The following is a 20,741-nucleotide window of genomic DNA, read 5'->3' as shown; positions in this document are numbered from 1 at the left end:
TTTTATTCCATAAGCCAGTTTTAAATCTAAAAATAATACTGAGATTCAACACTAGGTTGTCAACTTTCATATTGCCAAGCAAGAACAGGGCCGGGGTAGGGGCGGGAGTGAGGTGGGGGAAGGAGATGGCCCGTAATTTCCAAAAACAAAAGAAAAACTGTGTCACAACAATAATGTAGGAAGGGTATGTGTTCCCCCGAAACAGAATAACTGGCAAATGTACTATATACACACATACTGCATTATGGATGAATGAAAAGTCCAATGCCAGTGAGTGTCTAGCAGCCCTGCTTTAAAGAGTATCTTTCACAGGGTTCCCAAGATTTAGTAGATTTCATTTACAATTAGTGGTGCTGGGGGTCACCTAAGGATGCCCTGCCTATGTCATAGAAATTATTAACTGCAAATATTTACACAGAGAAAGGTTATGAGAATATTCATCTTCAGAATAAGATCACCTATGAAATAATTCACATGAACAGCAGCTTTAGTTGGTATAATACTAAGTGACTAAAGTTCCAAGGAAAGCGTTACCCTGAGATCCAAATTTTAGAAATAAACAACCCTCCAGGGCTACAAATAATGTCTAGGTAAAAATCACATAGGTGTACAAAACCTAAATAGAACAACATGAAAAGGCAAACCTAAATTTAGGATAATTTCATAAGGTAATTATAAGCCTTGGTCAGAAAAGTACTTTCCTAGAATGTTAGGTCAATAAAACTCCATTGTTTGAATTAGCACAGTGGAAACTTAAAGGGGCAGTGGGGCTGGCTGAGCCTTAATGAAATGTCCAAACGCACAACAATCGGCATTGAGGTTCCTGCACATGTGTTTTTATAGTTTTTTATTTCCTCTATTAAGTATACAGAACTTATATTTGTGGCCCAGGATTACTCCCATTCCAAGTTAGGTCATGAATAAAATCCAGCAGGAAGTTTTTCATATTAAAACAGTTCTAAGGAGAGATCTGGCATCAGGTTTTCTCATCCTTAGCTCCAGAGAACACTAGTCCCAACAGATCTTGGAGGAAGACAAGGTTCTGTGACTAAGTAAGTTTCCTCCCTCCTGGTGATTTACAGTGTATAATGACATTAAAGGCTCAAAGTCCACAGTAGAGAAACTGAATTAACTTGGTTAAACTGAACATTCCTCAAACTTATTTGCCCCAAATCTCTTAAAATGATAGGTAACATTATGGATTGTTTAAATACTGTACTGAGTAATTTTCAGGCATGATCTGATTCATTCTCTAAGCAACTTGATGGGTAGGTGTCATTATTATTATTATTTTGTAGATGAGGAAACCAAGGCACAATGTAGTTAAGTAAACTGGTCAAGTCACAGAGCTATTACGCGGTAGAGGTGGGGTGTGAGCCCATGTCAACCTCTCTAAAGCCTGTATTAGCCACTAAGCTGCCCACCTAGCACTTCTTACAGAAGCAGGGATCCACGAAACACATTTTAGGAAATGGCATGGTAAGGGACATGCTAAAGGCCATAGCTAGGAAATGACAGAACTTACAAGTTTTCAAATGCTATAATCTTAAGAAATAAGAGAAGTCAGTTACATGGCCTTATTTTTACTTTAACACAAGCTACTTATGTTAAACCAATATAACCAATGGCTAATTTATATTAAAAGATAATAATCTACATGAAGATGATTTCTAGTATAATTTATTTTGTTGATTATTATATCTATTTCCATAGTCTTAAAAACAGGCAGTGTGGGGACTTCCCTGATGGTCCAGTGGCTAAGACTACATGCTCCCAATGCAGGGGACCCAGATGTGAACCCTGGCTGGGGAACAAGATCCCACATGCTGCAACTAAGAGTTCACATGCCACAACTAAAGATCCTGTGTGCTGCAACTGAGACTCTGTGTAGTCAAATAAATGCATAAAAAAATTAGCATCTGAAGAAAAAAACTGGCAGCATGAATGTATTTTAACAAAACGTATTTAAATCTTTGTAACTGCCTTCCTCACCCAAAACAAACATAGTCAAGAGATTGAAAAAGCACCCAAAATATACTAAACACAGTAGTTTTTAAAAATTCACAAAATAAAAATGTCTTTTTATTTTCCAGTATAAGAATGTAGGTGAGTGTCACACAACCATACTGTAAAAATTATGCTGGAGATATTTAAGAAGGCATTTCCACAGAAAGATCTATTTTACCTTATTTCATCCATAAGTCACTTTTCTAAAGGCTAAACACAACTCTTTTCTTTTTAAACACATTAAAATTTAAGGAATTATTTTGGTGGTAGCTGGCAGAAAATAATTTTTCCTGAATTAATTGTGCTAAATTATATGGTTTAAATATAAAGTTTAAGACTCTGGTCTAATCTGTTACATGATTCTATTTTCTTTTAACTTTCAACTGCTATTGTATATCTCTCTGTTCTAAAGACAACTAAGCTGCCTAGGCTTGCAGAGAATGGATCCTGTTTTCCTATTCTCAATAATTTTCTATGCAGCCTTTTCCCAAGAGAACAAGATTAACAAAACCTACTCTCATCCTGCAAACTAGTGCTAGTCAACTAAGACAAGTATGGTCTTCAGGGTATCAGAGTATGGCTGAGGCTAGTTAAGAGCACAGACTCTAGGTTTAAATTCTAACCCTCACATTTACCACCACTAAAGCCTTTGGGAAGTTACTTTAATCTTTCCATGCCTCAGTTTCTTTGCCTATAAAATGAAATCATAATAATATCCACTCCACAGGTATGAGGATTAAATAAAATGTATATATAACATTCAGAATACTGCCTGGGCACATGTAAGCCCTATTTTAATGTTGGCCATTATTAAGAAGCATTTTTGGTTTGTATTCTTTAAACCCAAATAACAGTTAAGGTTCTACATATTTGAGGATTCATCTCATGGTTTCTAAGTTGTGAATTAGGTCTATTAATAAGCAAACCTACAAGAGAGACAAAAATCATTTACGTGCAGTCTCTGAGATTTCTCACAATCTTATTATATTCAAATAGTACTTGAAAGAAAGTCACTGCTTCCTGGACTGGTATTTTCCTATACACAGGTGGTAGGCTAAAAAAATTGTTCCTCACTTAACATACAAAAACACTTCAGTAGATTGAACTTATCTGAATCTTCTAAGTAGACACTATATGTTCCATGTTTAATACCTGATTTGTCAGAAAGAGAAGATCTGCAACATCAGATAAATGTGACTCCATCACTTTTGATGTTCAAAATTCAAAACAAGTAGAAATAATTTTATAAACATTTCATCGTAATTTTCTTTTACCTAAATTTTCAAGGTCTTTCTTGGTGACAAATTTGTAATCATCATAAACTGTGCTTTCTGGGTTCTCTTCTAATTCCTCTGTCAAGTTGTCCAAGAAGGAGCACCACCTGGGAGCAGGACCCAAAACCTGCCGGGTTGACGAAAAGTTAGCAGGTGTACACCCTCATCATATCAACTAAGAGCCAGTTATTTTACAACCAGTTTCCGTAAATATACTTTTAAAATCCTTGATTCCATCAGAAGTACTGAGAAATAAGTGCAAAATGCATCATCAAGTCTGTAATGGAAGAGAATAAACAAAGCAGGAAGAAGCTTAGGCTTACAAGGGAAAAAAAATCTCAGTCTGGGATACAATGATATAAATAAATATTCTTACATGAGAACTATGAAAAATAAATAATAATTCAGGTACTAAGAATAACATCCATCTATATAGTTCCACCACCTCTCTCATTCAAAACATAAATAGAATTTACAAAGGCATACACTTGGCATAGCAGATTTTTTAAGTTTGTCATGCATGACAAACAAAAGTCTAAACAAAAGGAGAATCATCCTTTCTTAAAGAGTTTTCAACTAATGACTTGATAATTACATTCTATCTTGTATGGTACATTTCATTTAATTGATGAAAAAATTAAAATCCTGTGTATAGAATTCTTCAGATTTAACCTAAAACGGGTGGCCAAGATCCACAATTAGTCCCAACGAAAGGCTGAGAAACAAAGGATTAAAGAGGATTTATAACCAAGTAATAAAATATGGATACTTCAATTTGTAACCCAATTACTTCCATAAAATAATGATTGTTTTTCACTTTTTTGCCCTTGATACAAATCTTTCCCACCAGATGCCTCACCCACTGAGGTCAACATTTATCCCAAAGGAAATAACACTCAGCAGGAAAGCCAAGCTCATGGTAGAGGCTTTCAGAAGAGAGAACTCTGGGCTCTTACAAAATGGATCTACCTGCCTGTGTATTCTGTAATCAATTAAACAGGGGGGAAAAAAACCAAAACTCATAGTGGAAATTATTAAATCTAGCTTAAACTTTTTAGAGAAAGGAAGGCAGGAGGAAGAGAGTTAACATCAAAGAAAAATGTCCCCTAATATTCTCTTCAACCATTAAAAAAAAGAAAAAAGCAGATGTTAGATATAGCCATACTAATTTAGTTTTATTATTTTGCCTGATTAGAAAGAGAGTGATCCCACCACTCCTGCCAAAGGCTATGGGGCTCATGAACAAGAAAAACAACTCTTAATGACCATTAAAAAGTACCACTGAGAATTTTCTTACTAGCATAATCTATATAATTCTTAAAAACAGAAGGAAAGGTCTTGATATACTAAGTGGTTTGACTAACCATAAAAGACAAATCTTCAAGAAATGCAAGGCATTAAAAAAAAAAAATCAATGTAGACCACTTTAAAGAAACTGTTCTAAAATTAAGCAATTTTAGGACAGTTGCTTGAAGTCAACAAATACTGATATTAATTACTACTAGATATAAAACACTGTGCTAAACCAAAGTCCCCGACCATGGTCTTATCCCCCAAGGAGTTAAAAAACCTAACTGGAGCAGACAGTGTGTATGAGTGTGCACACGCATGCACATGCACACACACTCAGCTGCTTAAAGCAACGGACTGAGATTGTACTCAGTCCATGTGGAAGACAAGTGAGGGCCAGATGAAACAGGCTGGGCTGGGATAAGTATATCTGAAAGGACTTCCGGATGGAATGAACATGTGAGCAAGCTGGGAAAACTACGGGGCATCTTCTGAGAGTGCGAGTTTAGGCACCGGAGCTACAGAGGAATCTGCTTTCCATCAGTCACAAATCTGCAAAGTGCCGCTCTACCACGTGCTGCTGTATGACCCAGGTCAGCAGTCTCCTCTTTCAGAGAGGAACAAGGTGTATTCACTATTAGCACTTTTCCAGGACGTAAGATCCAAGGTAGGTTCTCACGGGAGGGTCCAAACTTCACCTGTTTTAAGTGCTTAATTTCCAGTACCTAGAACATTGCCTGCCAAGTAGCAGGTCTTAAGTGTTTCATAAATAAATCAATTCATACATAAAACACATATGAATGCATTTAAGATTTCCAAACAAGACTTAAAGGGTCTTGTCTGGCAAAAGTATTTTTTTAAATACACAATAGTTTCACATTTAAACCTTAAATCAGTCATAAACATGGGGTTCAAAGACAATGAAAAGATAGTACTCTGTTTACTGACTATTCTTGGGGGAGGAGGTGTAGGAGTATCAAAATATCAGACCAGATCTGAACTTACTTTCACGTGGTTCTTTTTTATTATGTTTCTTGATCGTTATCTGGATTCTAATGGAATTGTTTCAGATTGCCTCTCTAGGGACAAGTCTGGCTAGGTAAATAATCTCTGCCATCAAATTCACGACCATCAAATTTTACAGGAGGAAATAGTTCCATCAAAAACAAGAAAGTCTAATGGGCTGATTTTATTAATCACGTTTCCCTACTTCCTACTCAGAGAAAAAAACATCAAAATGATGATAACAAAGTTGAAATTACTGATTTAGCTGGCATTAACTAGAGGTTTTATCCACATAAGAGCTTTCCGCAAAGGTCTACCCCCAATTAATTGCAAAAACAGTGGTCAGCTTAACCAACAAAGAGGGTTTAACCACATCATGCACAGCTCTGATGTATCTGTAATGACCACAGTATTCATTCATGTGTAAAAACTCCTCACCGTCCTTACTCATAAAATGTTAATCCTTCAACTAAGATTTTAAAATAAATCAACTTATTCTTAAAATTCATGCTTCACAACTTGAAGAAAACATCTTTTTTTTTTTTTAACAACAGACGTACTATTACTACTATCTCAAAAGTTTCTAGGTTTTCTGTAGTATCATATTGTTATATTCTCTACTGCGGTCAAAACTGATTATTCTTTGATGATCTACATTTTTATGCACTGTAAGAGTTTGTTTCAGAAACTTGGTGAAGATTCTTCTATTTTAAACTTCAGTGATCTGTCAATGATCTTCCACTGTTTATTCATAAAGAATTTTCTAAAGTCACAGGTCAGTAAAAGTACAGAATTGGAAACTGACTCAACAAACTGCTATAAAGGATACTGAGGTGTTTCTCGGCAATTTTAATGACAACCAATTTAAACAGAAATACCAGTCCTCCAAAAGAGGAGAGAATCTTTATCGGCCTGCTATGGGACGCCCTTGACTCAAATGCAGCCAAGTATCTGCTTGCTCTAATCCAATTGGGCAGAAGAACCAATTTGAAGGTACATGAAAATACATGCCACGTGCCCAAGATTATCTGTCTGCATGATTACAAGCTACCTGTAAGAGGTTAACCATATACTCCTAGTTTAAAACCGCAAAATTCTCATATATTCTGGAAATGGACAAAAATGATGAAGAGTGGGGAGGAAAGGCAATGAATAGTAAAATTCTCAGAGAGTTGACAGAAAACGGTATCCCTTCCCTTCTTCTTCTTTTGAAAAACCACTGTGAAGCACCTAAAGCTGGGCTAAGGCAGAACTAAGCATTGAGGATTACTGGATGGATGGTTTTAATAGATCGAGGGTGATTAACAATTATTGACAATATTAGAGACAAAGAACCAACTGTACTAACTCAATATAGATGACAGTTTTTTCCATTTACTTATAACAACACTGAGAATATTTCCTACTATTAATCTAAAAGTCACTAACAATATAGAACAGCAATTAAATATGAAATTGTTATCTTGAGTTTTAAACTAATTATCTACAAAACAGTTTAAAAAACTTTAGTTTACTCCATTTAGTAGAACTATATCAGCATACAATAAATAACTTGTTTCTTTTTTCACAGTAACTCTGAATCAAAATGGGAAACTAACTGTATGTAAAATACCCAAGTGGTCTAATACATGTATCAGTTAAAGTTTTCCCCTACTAGAATTTTAACCCATATCTAATGTGGACTCTGTTACTCTCACTGTAAGGCAAATATTCTTTATTAGAAACAGCTGGGGCCAAAAAGCATCTGAAACTCACTCAGAACCTTAGGCTTTTCAAAAGGTAACAGAGTATGTATACTGCATTTATATAAAGTCTTCAGTGGTGTCTGGGTCAGTGGTCCATAACTAAACACATTAAAAGTTTTCTGAGGCAAAATCCATACATCTTCATGCTAGTGATCTGGATAAACAGACTAGAAAGACTCTTGCCATTACATGTCAGATTTGAGTCCTAATGAAGCATTTCTGATTTTGCCGCCAATGAGTTATAATAAAACAAAACAAAACAAAAAAACAACTAAGAGCTTTTTGGACTTCAGAATGGCAGATCAGAGATGATGGAGTATACTGTACTGTAAATATCATTAACCACTATTAATGATAATTTTTCTAAATGGAAAGCCTGTACCTTCAGAAGGGGAATGGATTTTGCCAACTAAGACGACCAACCCTGCATACATAAACTCAAAGGCAAGCTTCCTTTTCAAACTTTCCCTCCATTATTAGCTGAATGACACCACTAGCACCAGCATGTATTTTCAAATTCTGACAGCTGGGGATTACTAATAACCGATCATAAATAAGCCTAAGACAAGAGAGACAGCTGGGTGAGCCAAGGGAGTGACCATGAATTTGAGCATGTAATTGCATTTGCAACATAATGAGCTGCCTAATTGCATATCCAAGTTTACATGCATTTGTGTGAGTAATTATGAGTCATTTAAAGGTACCTTACTTGTAGTGCTTTGTTCTCTCATTCCTAAAAATCAGATTAGCAAAAGAGCGATTTAATTTTAATATTTAAAAATATTAATTTTAAAAAAGAGAAAAATTATTATCTGCCATGGTTTCAATTCTCATTCCGTTTTTGAAAAGTAGGTTTAGCCACTGAGATAAAATGATAATAAAATAAAATAATTGTTGTTTAGTTGCTAAGTCGTGTCCGACTACAACCTGCCAGGCTCCTCTGTCCATGGGATTTCCCAGGCAAGAACACTGGAGTAGGTTGCCATTTCCTTCTCCAGGGCATCTTCCCCACCCAAGGATTGAACCCACGTCTCCTGCATTGGCAGGTAGATTCTTTACCCCTGGGCCACCAGGGAAGCTCGATCATAAAATAAGGCCAGGTGAAAAGGAAAAAGTAAGATCACTTACGCCACCCTACCACCATCAGCCGACAAACACTTTAGTGGCACACTAACTATATATTACCTCCTCTCCCTCCCAAGCCTAGTTAAAATGACAGTAAATCAATATAAAAGATAATAACCCACAAGGACAAAAAGAACAAAAGAAGAAAATACAGTGGTTAACAGATTTAACACAGTATAAATTACAGAGGTAATAACAAAGAGGAGACTAGATTCTTTCCTTAGAGTCCTTGAGACCCAGCACTCCCAGGCTCCATGTATCTGGGAAGATGGGCCCAAACAGAGGGGAGATGACAGAGTTGATGAGGCCCCTTAAGAAACCAGAGGATCATTCCCTGGAGAGAGTGAAGGAAAGCTGCTCCATGTGAGTGGATACCCGGCAGTGGTGACTTGAGCTGTAGGGCTGGAGTTGGCAAACTAACTGGCAGCCTACACAAACTCCTGGAAGGCTAGGAGCCACACTCGTGCTGCTGGGCTTCCATCCCTGCCAGTCGAGACCCCCAACACTCCTGGTGAGAAACTGGTGGATTCTCTATAGAAAACTAAAGATCCCCAAAGAGAGCCTTCCCGATGTCCCTATCTGGGAATTCTCCAATACAGGCACAGACCTCATTTTATTGCACTTTTATGATACTATATTCTTTAGAAATTGAAGGTATATGACAACCCTGCGTTGTCAGATGACAAGCTGTTGATCCCTGGGATCAAGAAGATCCCCTGGAGAAGGAAAGGGCAACCCACTCCATTTTTCTTGCCTGGGAAATCACATGAACAAGAAGCCTGGCAAGGCTACAGTCCGTGGGGGTCACAAAGAGTCAGACACAACTTAGCAACTAAGTACAAATGTGCGTGCTCAGTTGCTTTCTTGGCATCTCATGGACTGTAGCCTCGCCAGGCCCCTCTATCCACAGGATTTCCTGGGCAATAAAATTGGAGTGGGTTGCCATTCTTCCTGACCCTGGGATCAAACCCTATCTCTGGCATTGGCAGGTGGATTCTTTACCACTGAGCCACCAGGAAAGCCCCCCTCTTTTTCAGCAATAAAATATTTTAAAATTAAGATAAGTACATTTTTTAGACGTAATGCTCTTGCACACAATATAGTATAATGTAAACATATCTTTTATATGCACTGAAAACTAAATGCATATATCCACTGGAGATCTACTGACTTTGAGCTTGGTGATATTCAGAACATGCAAGCTTAGTGAACACCAAATAGTCCAGCTAAATTGAGGAAAAGGGCTTAAAAGAATTACTCTCAAGTGAACCACAGCCAATTCAAGAGAGCAAAAATCTTATTCAAAACCATGACATTCCTTTATAAACCAAATATCTTCAAGTTCTCTTTTAAGTATTCAAAGCTGTACTATATTTAACCTAAGTATTTCTAATTTGAGTTAGAATGAAAAACTGTTCATTTTTGCTTTTTCCAAAAATTGCAAACAGTCATTAAATAGTATGAAAAAGTCCTCAGCTTCCATCTCCCTTCAATGCTCAAGATAAAAGGAAGAATCTTAACATGGTCCCTCTTTTTCAAAGTCCATTGTTAAATGGGACAAACGTGCTCTCGTAGGGTCTCCTCTCCATTCTGTATGTGCTGCCCTCTTCATTCTACCCTAGACAGCCAGACTGTGGCTCTGCAGCAAATATCACTGGATGTTTATCAAGTTACACTTGAAATTCCACGCAGTTTCCTCAAGTTCACATCCAGAGTCTACAGCTCCAAAGACTCCAAGCAATGTTAAAATCCTCTGATTCCAGTCTTTTCCGGTCCCAATTTCCTAACTATGCTAAAAATGCATAACCTTGACGGCTATGTCTGCACATAAGAATACACGCAACAGCCCCATGGGTGCTAAAGGCACTTGGCCAATTTAATCATTTGAGAATGTATTTATCTTTTTGATCACACACCTGGTAACACCCACTCTCCAAGATCTTGTTTTGTCATTTTATTCCTGCCAGGAGTTACACAGATGGTTTTAGTGTGCTATCCTGGTTACCACATCAGCAGTTTCCTGGTTCTATCCTACTTCCTTACAGGCAAAGGAATTTATTAAAAATTTTTCAGCATATTCTGATGCCTTCTAATTCTAAAGTCCATGTAAAATCTAAAGGTATCCTGAAGAAACTTGGCAGAGACATAGGAAGAGTAAAATGTTTTAAAATTAAGGTTACACTCCTCAACACTGATATTTTTTTTTTTTTTTGGAGGGGGGGAGTCCAAAAAATATTTTGCCCCAACATTTAGCAGTTAATATGTATCTACAAGGTGCAATGTGGAACTAGGAAATCCTGAAGAATGTACTTTAAATTCAAGCAAAAGAAGATTTTCCATATATTCCCAAAGAAAGCCAAAGTAGAGCATTATATTGACAGAGCAAAAGAGGGTAGAAGAACCCAAGTTCAATTCATAATTGAATAAAATGTAACAAACCATAATGCACTTAAGTAACTTTCTACAACCCAGGTGGAAAGTCTATTTCAGATTTTACATATGCGTGTTCCCCACTATGATGACAGACCGGATTCCTACAGATGACAATATAACGGCCCTACTAGGATATATGGTATGTGTGTGTATGTACAAGGTTGTGGGAAGGATGTAGTATGTATATTGTATTAATCTTTTTTTTAGTGAAGTCTTAGGATAGATTTCAAAAACTTGACATAAATCTAATCATTTTCAAAAAGAGAAGTGCTTTATAAGGAAAAGCATACACATAATGACATCTTCAAACTCAGAATGAAAGGAAAGCTATGTCGTTTGGTGGGGGGAGTGATGAAAGGGAAAAGATCACCCCCTGTAGCAGAACCAAAAACTGGACTCCAAAAATCGGACTCCATGGCAACCAAGGCAAAAAGTGATGTATAATAAGGTAGAGGGACATTATTTACTTGATAAAAGAAGCATACTGAGATGTCTGGAAAGAGAAGCTCTCTTTTAGAACTAAACTTGAGAAGCATTTCATAGATCTCTCTCTAAGGAACTCTAACTGGACAGTATTTCTTTAAAACAGGTTTACAAAAGAAACTTCCTATGACTGTTAAACATCAAAGAAGCATTAAACTATAATTTATGAAGGTCCAAGTAACATGATCCAAGCAAACAGCTTGATGACCTGACTTGACTCTGTGTTGTCCAACACAGGAGTCACTAGCTACATGTGGCTGCTTAGACTTAACTAAGATGGAATAAAATGTAAAATTCAGTTCCTTAGGCACACTGAGCACATTTTAAATGCTCAATAATCACACATGGCTATTTGCTGCCATGTTGGACAGAGCAGATCTTGGAACATCTCCATCAGAGAAAGTTTTTCTGAACAGCACTGGTTTAGAGAACTCAAAGAAATGAGTGGTGAATACCCATTAATAGGAAACTAGGCAAATAAATTATGACATGCTTATATAACGAAATATTGTGGAATCATTAGAAAGAATGGGTTTACTTTATATTTATCTGATCTGATCAGAATAATATTGATATACCATTACATGACAAAAATCTCTCTCAGAACAGTATGCACCATGAGATCCCGATTCTGCAAAATCACAGCTGGTGTGCGGGCAGGGCTTGCAGGGCAGGCCTGGAGGGAAAGACAATGTGCTCCGTCTTGTTAACAACAGTGGTGGGAATGGCAGTTACAAAGGACTACTTCGGTTTATACGTTTGACTTTTTTCTTAATAGAGCATTTTTCCTAAAGTAAAATAACGTTCCCAAAAGGAGAGAGGCACACATACAGATGGAGTTACCAACTGATCAACAAGCCACACAACATCAAACTGAAACATCAATTGTTTCAGATGATCTTTACGAAGAAGCAGGGGTCCAGCCTATAATTCAGGGTTGAGGCCCTTAGTGAACTTAGTGTATTTGTGATATTGACTGAGAAGAGACCTTTATGAGAGACAAAAGCTCTTTTTTCTCTCCAGGAAATTCAAGAACTTAACTCACTCACAACTTTCATTGTGAGAAACGACCCCAGAAATGCAGATGGATACCACTCTAATGGCAGAAAACAAAGTGGTACTAAAAAGAGCCTTCTTGATGTAGGTGAAAGGAGAGAGTGAAAAAGCTGGGTTAAAATTCAATATTCAAAAAACTAAGATCATGGCATCTGGTCCCATCACTTCATGGCTAACAGATGGGGAAACAATGGAAACAGTGACAATTTTTATTTTCTTGGACTCAAATTACCGTGGACAGTGACAGCAGCCATGAAATTAAAAGACACTTGCTCCTTGGAAGGAAAGCTATGATAAGCCTAGCCAGTGTATTAAAAAGCAGAGGTATCACTTTGCTGACAAAGATCTGTACAATCAAAGCTATGGTTTTTCTAGTAGTCATGTACGGATGTTGTCGGACCATTAAGAAGGCTGAGTGCCATAGAATTGATGTTTTCGAATTGTGGTGCTGGAGAAGACTCTTGACAGTCCCTTGAACTGCAAGAAGATCCAACCAGTCAATCCTAAAGCTATGGTTTTTCTAGTAGCCATGAACAGATGTGAGAGTTAGACCATAAAGAAGGCTCAGTGTCTAAGAATTAATGCTTTTGAACTGCGGTGCTGGGGAAGACTCTTGAGAGTCCCTTGGACTGCAAGGACATCAAACCAGTCAGTCCTAAAGGAAATCAACCCTGAATACTCATTGGAAAGACTGATGCTGATGCTGAAGCTCCAATACTTTGGCCACCTGATGCAAAGAACTAACTCATTGGAAAAGACCCTGATGCTGGGAAAGATTGAGGGCAGGAGAAGAAGGGGGCGACAGAGGATGAGATGGCTGGATGGCATCACTGACACAATGGACATGAGTCTGAGCAACCTGCAGGTGACAGTGAAAGAGAGGGAAGCCTAGCGTGCTGCAGTTCATAAGGTCGCAAAAAGTCTGACATGACTTAGCCACTGAACAACGACCTAATGATCACCAAGCCCTAAGGATGTATTACCTCCTTATTGTCTCTTCTGTGTCTTCCTTCACCATGCATTGCCAGTATCTCAGAGGGAGCTCACAGAACTTTTCCTGATCAGTTACAATCCTAACTCCTGCTTCCCTGGTGGCTCAGACGGTCAAGAATCTGCTTGCAATGCAGGAGACCCGGGTTCGATCCCCGGGTCAGGAAGATCCCCTGGAGGGCTGCAGTCCGTGGGGTCGAAAAGAGTTGGACAGGACTGAGCAACTAACAGGCATAACCCCTGCTTCAAAGTCCCCCCTTCCTACAGGCAGAATAATCTTATCCCCATATCTGATCTCACACCCCTGAATAAAACCCATCAAAAGCATGCCACACCACTTTAAACTAAAACCAAAAACACTGTACAAAGGTTTAGATATAGGCCTTTTTATCTCTCCAGTTTTACTTATCTCTTGCCCCTCCCTACCCCTGGAAAACCTAAGCTCCTTCCCAGTGCACTGAACAGATCTGAGGCTCAAATTTCAATCCCTGTGTGCAGAAAGCTCTCTCTTTCTTTCTACCCCATTCACTGGTTAATTCCTACACATCCTTCAAGATTCAGTACAGGGACCTCCCTGGTGGTCCAGTGGTTAAGAATCTGCTGTGCAATGCAGGGAAGTCATGGGATCTTGGCTCCCCAACCAAGGAATGAACCTGGGCCCTTGGCAGTGAAAGCATGGAGTCCTAACCACTGGACCACCAAGGAATTCCCTCCATTTAGTAATTGTGGCCACATGATGCGAAGGGCCTACTCACTGGAAAAGACCCTGATGCTGGGAAAGACTGAAGCAGAAGAGGATGGCAGAGGATGAGATGATTGGATGGCATCACTGATTCATGCACATGAGTTTGAGCAAACTCCAGAAGATAGTGAAAGACAGGGAAGCCTGGCATGTTGCAGCCCATGGGGTCGCAAAGACACGACTGAGTGACTGAACAGCAACAACAACAATTTTCAAAACTACCTTCTAGAGCAATTTAAACTGCTAATAACACAAGTCAATCCCACAATCACCACCCAAAAGGGCATGGGGGAAAAGCAGATGACACTGAAGCAAGGAGATGGATAGATGGAGGCTCATTATATCCATCTTTACTCTTATGCATATTTGAAACATATACATAACAAAATTTTTTAAATGAAGTGTCAATACTCATTCCTTCAAATCAGCACATGTTCAGTTAGAGCCCACAAAGTACCAGACACGGTTCTAGTCACCAGGGATACAGCAGAAAGTAAAACACACAGAAGTCATGCCCTGAGCGTGCTGACATCTGGGCACATGTGCACTGGAAGACAGACTTGCCTGGACTGTGAGAGGACACCAAACCCAAGTAAAAGGAAGTCCAAGTCTTAGAACTTTCTTCTTGTTTTCTGTATTAGCCTGGCCTTTTAAAAGAATGTAGCCCAAATTTCTTACCTGTTTGTATAACTTGTCTTCTATTTTTAAGGTTAAAAAAGAAAAAACAAAACACAACAACTCCACAGTAGGTAATAGGCGTATCTGTCAAAGAAAGTGCCAGAGGATTCAGACTATCAGGCAAACTCAGAAACTCAAAACCGACCCCTGGCTGTAAGCACTACCTTCTACCACCACCGTCTAGGTGACCATACCAACAGGCCCCTGGAGTACCAGAGTGATTCCCATCTCTCTTTTGCCCGAAACAAGAATGGTAAAGAGATGAACCTGGTGAGCACCAAGACGGAAGGAATCACCAGAGCTGGAAAGGCATGATCTTTGGTCAGTATTTGATTCAAAACTAAACCAGCATCTGAATAGGAAGCTTTCAAGCAAACAGGCATGCCAGATGTGCAACCGTTTTAGCAAAAACAAGTATCATCTAAAAACATATTAACAGAATAAAGTTAATGTCATACATGCGTCAAATATTTCCATATGGAAATTATGTTCATTTTTGCCTCGCCGGAACTGAAATTAACTTTTGAAAATGTGACAGGATGTTCAGAAAATTACTTCCTGAGTGTTACACATTAATGCTCTCTGTGTGTCTGCTATTCTGGTGACCCAATAAAATGTGATGGGAAATGGAGAGGATTTCCTTTGTTGAGAAAAATGCCAAAGATACTGTTACTGCCTGAAAGTGTTTAGATTAAAATAGGAAGTCCACATTTCCCCCTTGTAAAGACGCAAACAACTTGTTTGTATTAGAACAGAATGCTTTATTAGCCACCTGACACTCATGCCTTACTTCCCATTTCACAATTTTGAACATATAACTGAAAGATTACAAATAGAACACAACACCTTATAAAGCAATTTCATGCATAAGAGAAAATTCAATTACAAGAGATCTGCTGTGAGGTTGGGTAAGTTAGAAAAGAAGCTCACTCTGCTTTTCATCCCTCTCTTTTTCTGTTAATTAGAAAAAGTAATGAAAATACACGGAGCTTGGAATTAACTGCCACTAACCTGCTGTTCTTATAAGTGCCTCACTTATTTTTCTCCATAAAGTTAGGTCTATCACCTTCCATAAGATGTCTTATCCCCGCAGATCTTTCCTATGGGCTTGGCTTTATCTTTTAAATGCTTTTCTTAGAGAACAAAATTAAATGTATGTTCCATCTACATTATCATGAATCAAGACATCTAAAAAATACCCATCTCTGAACTCAGAGTTAAACTCAATTTAAAATGCATCAGGTTTTTCATTCACATTTGTCTTCTCTTTCCTTTTCCACTGCCTCATGTATTCGGATAGCTCTTCCCACACACTCAGTAATGAAGTTTCTTCCTTAATCTAATGTGCCATCATTTTCTTTACCTCCCATGGGGTGCCTTTCTTTTATGAACTTATTCTTTTCCTAAATCCTATAAACATGCCTTCTCTAGATGGTGCCTGATAACATAATTCCTGAACTCTTTTTCTGAGCTTTCTCTAATCCTCTATCTGTGAAATATTTCTCAATGAACAAGCATATTAACAACCTCAAGAACACCCCTTCACTGTATCTCTTGTCCTTCCCCAGCCCCACTCACATGTGGAATCACTGCCAACATCCTGCTTAATTTATTCCTTTGAGTTAGAGCTAAACAAAACCCCCAACCCCTTTTTCACAGATACCATTGCAAAGCCCTATCTCACTCATTCTGAACTTGCTAACTATATTTAAAATTTCTTTCCTTTCTTCTACTCTGACCACTGTATTTAATACTTCTGAGCTGTAATTTCACTGGTTTAACTTCTTACATAGAGACCAGGTTCTAAAGTCAAGCAGCTAAGATTAACAAGATGGTGCGAAAGAATCTGCCTGCCAATGGAGAAGACCCAAGAGACTCAGCTTTGATCCCTGGGTCAGAAGATTCCCTGGAGGAGGAAACGGCAACCTACTCTAGACTTCTTGACTGGCGGGCTACAGTCCACAGGATCGCAAAGAGTTGGACACAAATGAGCAGAACACAGAACAGCAGCAATTAAAGTCAAACCTGAAAATCCTTCGGGTTGCCCTTCAGTAAGTCTAAAAAAGCACATGTGCCTCGGGTGTTGACCAGCATCAGATACAGTGGGCAACCTGCAGCCAGGGGCCTTGTCACCGAAAACTCTTATCTTAAATTACCAGAACCATCCTCAGTATGGCAATGCTATAAGAGATATTGGGAACAAATATCTTTTGAAGAAAACACTCAAGCAGTCCCTTTCAAATCGCATGCCTCATCTCAACCATATAATAAGTGATCTCTACGAGTTTATAATAACATAGAAAAACAGGAAGTGAGAAAAAAGCAAGATATTAGATTATTATCAATTTAAAACAATGGAAAAAATAGAGCAAAATGTTAAAATGTGTTTGCCCTTCCCTGACAGCTCAGTTGGCAAAGAATCCACCTGCAATGCAGGAGACCCCAGTTTGATTCCTGGATCGGGAAGATCCATTGGAGAAGGGATAGGCTACCCACGCCAGTATTCTTGGGCTTCCCTTGCGGCTCAGCTGGTAAAGAATCCGCCTGCAATGTGGGAGACCTGGGTTCAATCCCTGGGTTGGGAAGACCCCCTGGAGAAGGGAAAGGCTACCCACTCCAGTATTCTGGCCTGGAGAATTCCAGGGACTGTATAGTCATGGGGTCGCAAAGAGCTGGACACAACTGAGCGACTTTCACTTTCACTTTGGTTAATGGAATTGTGAGTTTTCTACTTGTCTTTATTGGCCATTTTCTATAGTGTGCTTTTGATAATAGAATGTGGGAAACGGACTTCAGTTTTAAAACTCAGATTTTTAATTTAAGCAACCAAATTTCATCACTGCTTTCTGTTTCAATAACAGCAAAACCAAAGGCATTCAGTAGTGCTCTCTCCACCTCTAGTTTACATGACTTGTAACAGACTGAACAGTATCAAATCATATTTTTCACATCATTTTCTTCACTCACACCTGTGATTTTGTCACAACCTTTTCAGTATATATTTATTTTGTTCAATATCACATTCTTCCTAAAAGCCCACATAAAAGCCCACATTCATATAATGCTAAATATAAAATATACTCTTTGCCACTGGACCCATCAAATTTTACTCAATGCAAAAACGTACAACAGCAATAATCAGCTGAACGTCTGTCAGGCAGCAAGCACCATGATAAATGACTGTCTACTGCACACAGCTGTCTCACAAAATCATTCTTCCTTTGTAGCTCAAGAAACAGAGGCTCAGTCAGGATAAGTAACTTGTTCGAGGTCACCAAATTCGTGTAAGTGGCAATCCAGAAATTCAAACTCAGGTCAGATGAATTTTAAAATTCCTTCCATAACCAACAGGGAATGACGAAATGTCTTCACAATCCAGCTCTGGAACTAGCTTGTCATTTGACCTTGAACAAATGACTCGGTTTCTCAGCTATCAATTAAGGGGCTGGACTAGATGACCCCAAAGCTCCTGACCTGCTCTAGTGTTCTGTGCTTCAAAAGCTTCCCCTGTTCCTTTGCAGCATGTGGAGAAACCATTTATTGTGGAAAACATTTCAGCATTTATCTGTCCAGTTCATGCTCTGTCTTGTATGTCCTCTGATGCTAGAAAGTTCCCCAGATACATCTGGTACTGCCTCCTTAAACCAAGAAAATATGCTGCAATTGGCACTAGAAAATAGGAATTTCTCAATTAAAAAAAAAAAAGAATAGGAATTTCTAACAAAACTACTTCTGTCACTATCTCTAATATCTCTCTGCTTAAATGAGCATCTGAGAGGAAAACGTCATCCGTCACTTCTAGGATTCCATGTGAACATTAACATATTCAGGGCCATTTCAGCGTATACTAGTGGGTCAAAGAGATCTCACATCTGGGGAATCTCTGACATCAGATTAGTAAACATAAGAGCCGTCAGTCTTGGCTTTGAATCGTACTGGATCAATGGTCCATACTAGAAGCCAAATCTTAGAAAGCAGCAGGCACGGCACTTCCAGCAGCTCCAGCTAAAAGCACAGGAAGAAAAATGATGCATTTCCAATCATTATAATGCATAAGCCCATCCTATCCTAGATGGATCACAATAAACTGTGGAAAATTCTTCAAGAGATGGGAATACCAGACCACCTGATCTGCCTCTTGAGAAATGTGTATGCAGGTCAGGAAGCAACAGTTAGAACTGGACATGGAACAACAGACTGGTTCCAATTAGGAAAAGGAGTTTGTCAAGGCTGTATATTGTAACCCTGTTTATTTAACTTATATGCAGAGTACATCATGAGAAACGCTGGACTGGAAGAAACACGAGCTGGAATCAAGATTGCCGGGAGAAATCTCAATAACCTCAGATATGCAGATGACACCACCCTTATGGCAGCAAGTGAAGAGGAACTCAAAAGCCTCTTGATGAAAGTGAGAGGGGAAAGTGAAAAAGTTGGCTTAAAGCTCCACATTCAGAAAATGAAGATCATGGCATCCGGTCCCATCACTTCATGGGAAATAGATGGGGAAACAATGGAAACAGTGTCAGACTTTCTTTTTCTGGGCTCCAAAATCACTGCAGATGGTGACTGCAGCCATGAAATTAAAAGACGCTTACTCCTTGGAAGGAAAGTGATGACCAACCTAGATAGCATATTCAAAAGCAGAGACATTACTTTGCCAACAAAGGTTCGTCTAGTCAAGGCTATGGTTTTTCCTGTGGTCATGTATGGATGTGAGAGTTGGACTGTGAAGAAGGCTGAGCGCCGAAGAATTGATGCTTTTGAACTGTGGTGTTGGAGAAGACTCTTGAGAGTCCCTTGGACTGCAAGGAGATCCAACCAGTCCATTCTGAAGGAGATCAGCCCTGGGATTTCTTTGGAGGGAATGATGCTGAAGCCAAAACTCCAGTACTTTGGCCACCTCATGCGAAGAGTTGACTCACTGGAAAAGACTCTGATGCTGGGAGGGATTGGGGGCAGGAGGAGAAGGGGACAACAGAGGATGAGATGGCTGGATGGCATCACTGACTCGATGGACGTGAGTCTCAGTGAACTCCGGGAGTTGGTGATGGACAGGGAGGCCTGGTGTGCTGCGATTCATGGGGTTGCAAAGAGTCGGACACGACTGAGCGACTGATCTGATCTGATCCTAGATGCAAAGCCAAAGTTCCCCCATACATTTCAAAAGAGGTACAAAAGAAGCTCAATGTCCTTACTTTCATATTCTCCTTCTATATTTTTTTAGGAAAGAGTTTATCTCACAACAGCACCAGTCATACATCTTTTGGATGAGGCATTTCTTTTAGAAATCTGTCAGCCTTCACAAACATAATGATTGAAAGTGAAAGTGAAGTCGCTCAGTCATGTCCGACTCTTTGCAACCCCATGGACTGTAGCCTACCAGATTCCTCAATCCATTGGATTTTCCAGGCAAGAGTGGGTTGCCATTTCCTTCTCCAGGAGATCTTTGCGGCCCAGGGATTGAATCCAGATCTCCTGCACTGTAGGCAGACGCTTTATCATCTGAGCCACCAGGGAAGTTCAGAAATGCATAAGGACTGCATGATCCCAAGATTCTGTGATCGTTCTGATTAGAACATACTGTCAGAGCAAAGGAACTGATCCTTATCCTGTTGTATAAAAATTACAGTCTAGCACTTATGAGTCATGTTCTTAACTTTTTAACTTCACTAATGGTAGCAGAAAAAGGCAGATGCTAAATTCAAATGTGGTATAAGAAGAGCTAAAAATCACTGCAAAGCAGCCACTGTAAAACATATGACCATTATCTAAGATTCTTCAAATTACAGTTATCTGATTATCTCATATATGTTTTATTAATTTTTCAGCACATATTAATCGAATGCCTACAGCATAAAAGGCACTGCTTTTGGTGGTAGGAATATAACTGGGAAAAAAAGAAACAATATC

The 20,741-nt window shown here is 38.9% G+C and overlaps 1 protein-coding gene across 4 annotated transcripts in view; it reads right to left on the bottom strand.

Moving 5' to 3' along the window:
• Window positions 1–20,741, bottom strand: part of NOL10 (nucleolar protein 10) — a 90,018-nt gene that overhangs the window by 31,950 nt on the left and 37,327 nt on the right. For all 4 annotated transcript variants that reach the window (XM_027556086.1, XM_027556087.1, XM_027556088.1 and 1 more), the window contains one exon: window positions 3,282–3,408. In XM_027556086.1, coding sequence (XP_027411887.1) covers window positions 3,282–3,408 — 127 coding nt within the window. The remainder of the gene's footprint in view (window positions 1–3,281; window positions 3,409–20,741) is intronic.

This window comes from Bos indicus x Bos taurus, chromosome 11, assembly GCF_003369695.1.
Source record: "Bos indicus x Bos taurus breed Angus x Brahman F1 hybrid chromosome 11, Bos_hybrid_MaternalHap_v2.0, whole genome shotgun sequence".
In the NCBI taxonomy this organism is placed as follows: domain Eukaryota; kingdom Metazoa; phylum Chordata; class Mammalia; order Artiodactyla; family Bovidae; genus Bos; species Bos indicus x Bos taurus.
This window is presented reverse-complemented; position numbering and strand designations above follow the sequence as displayed.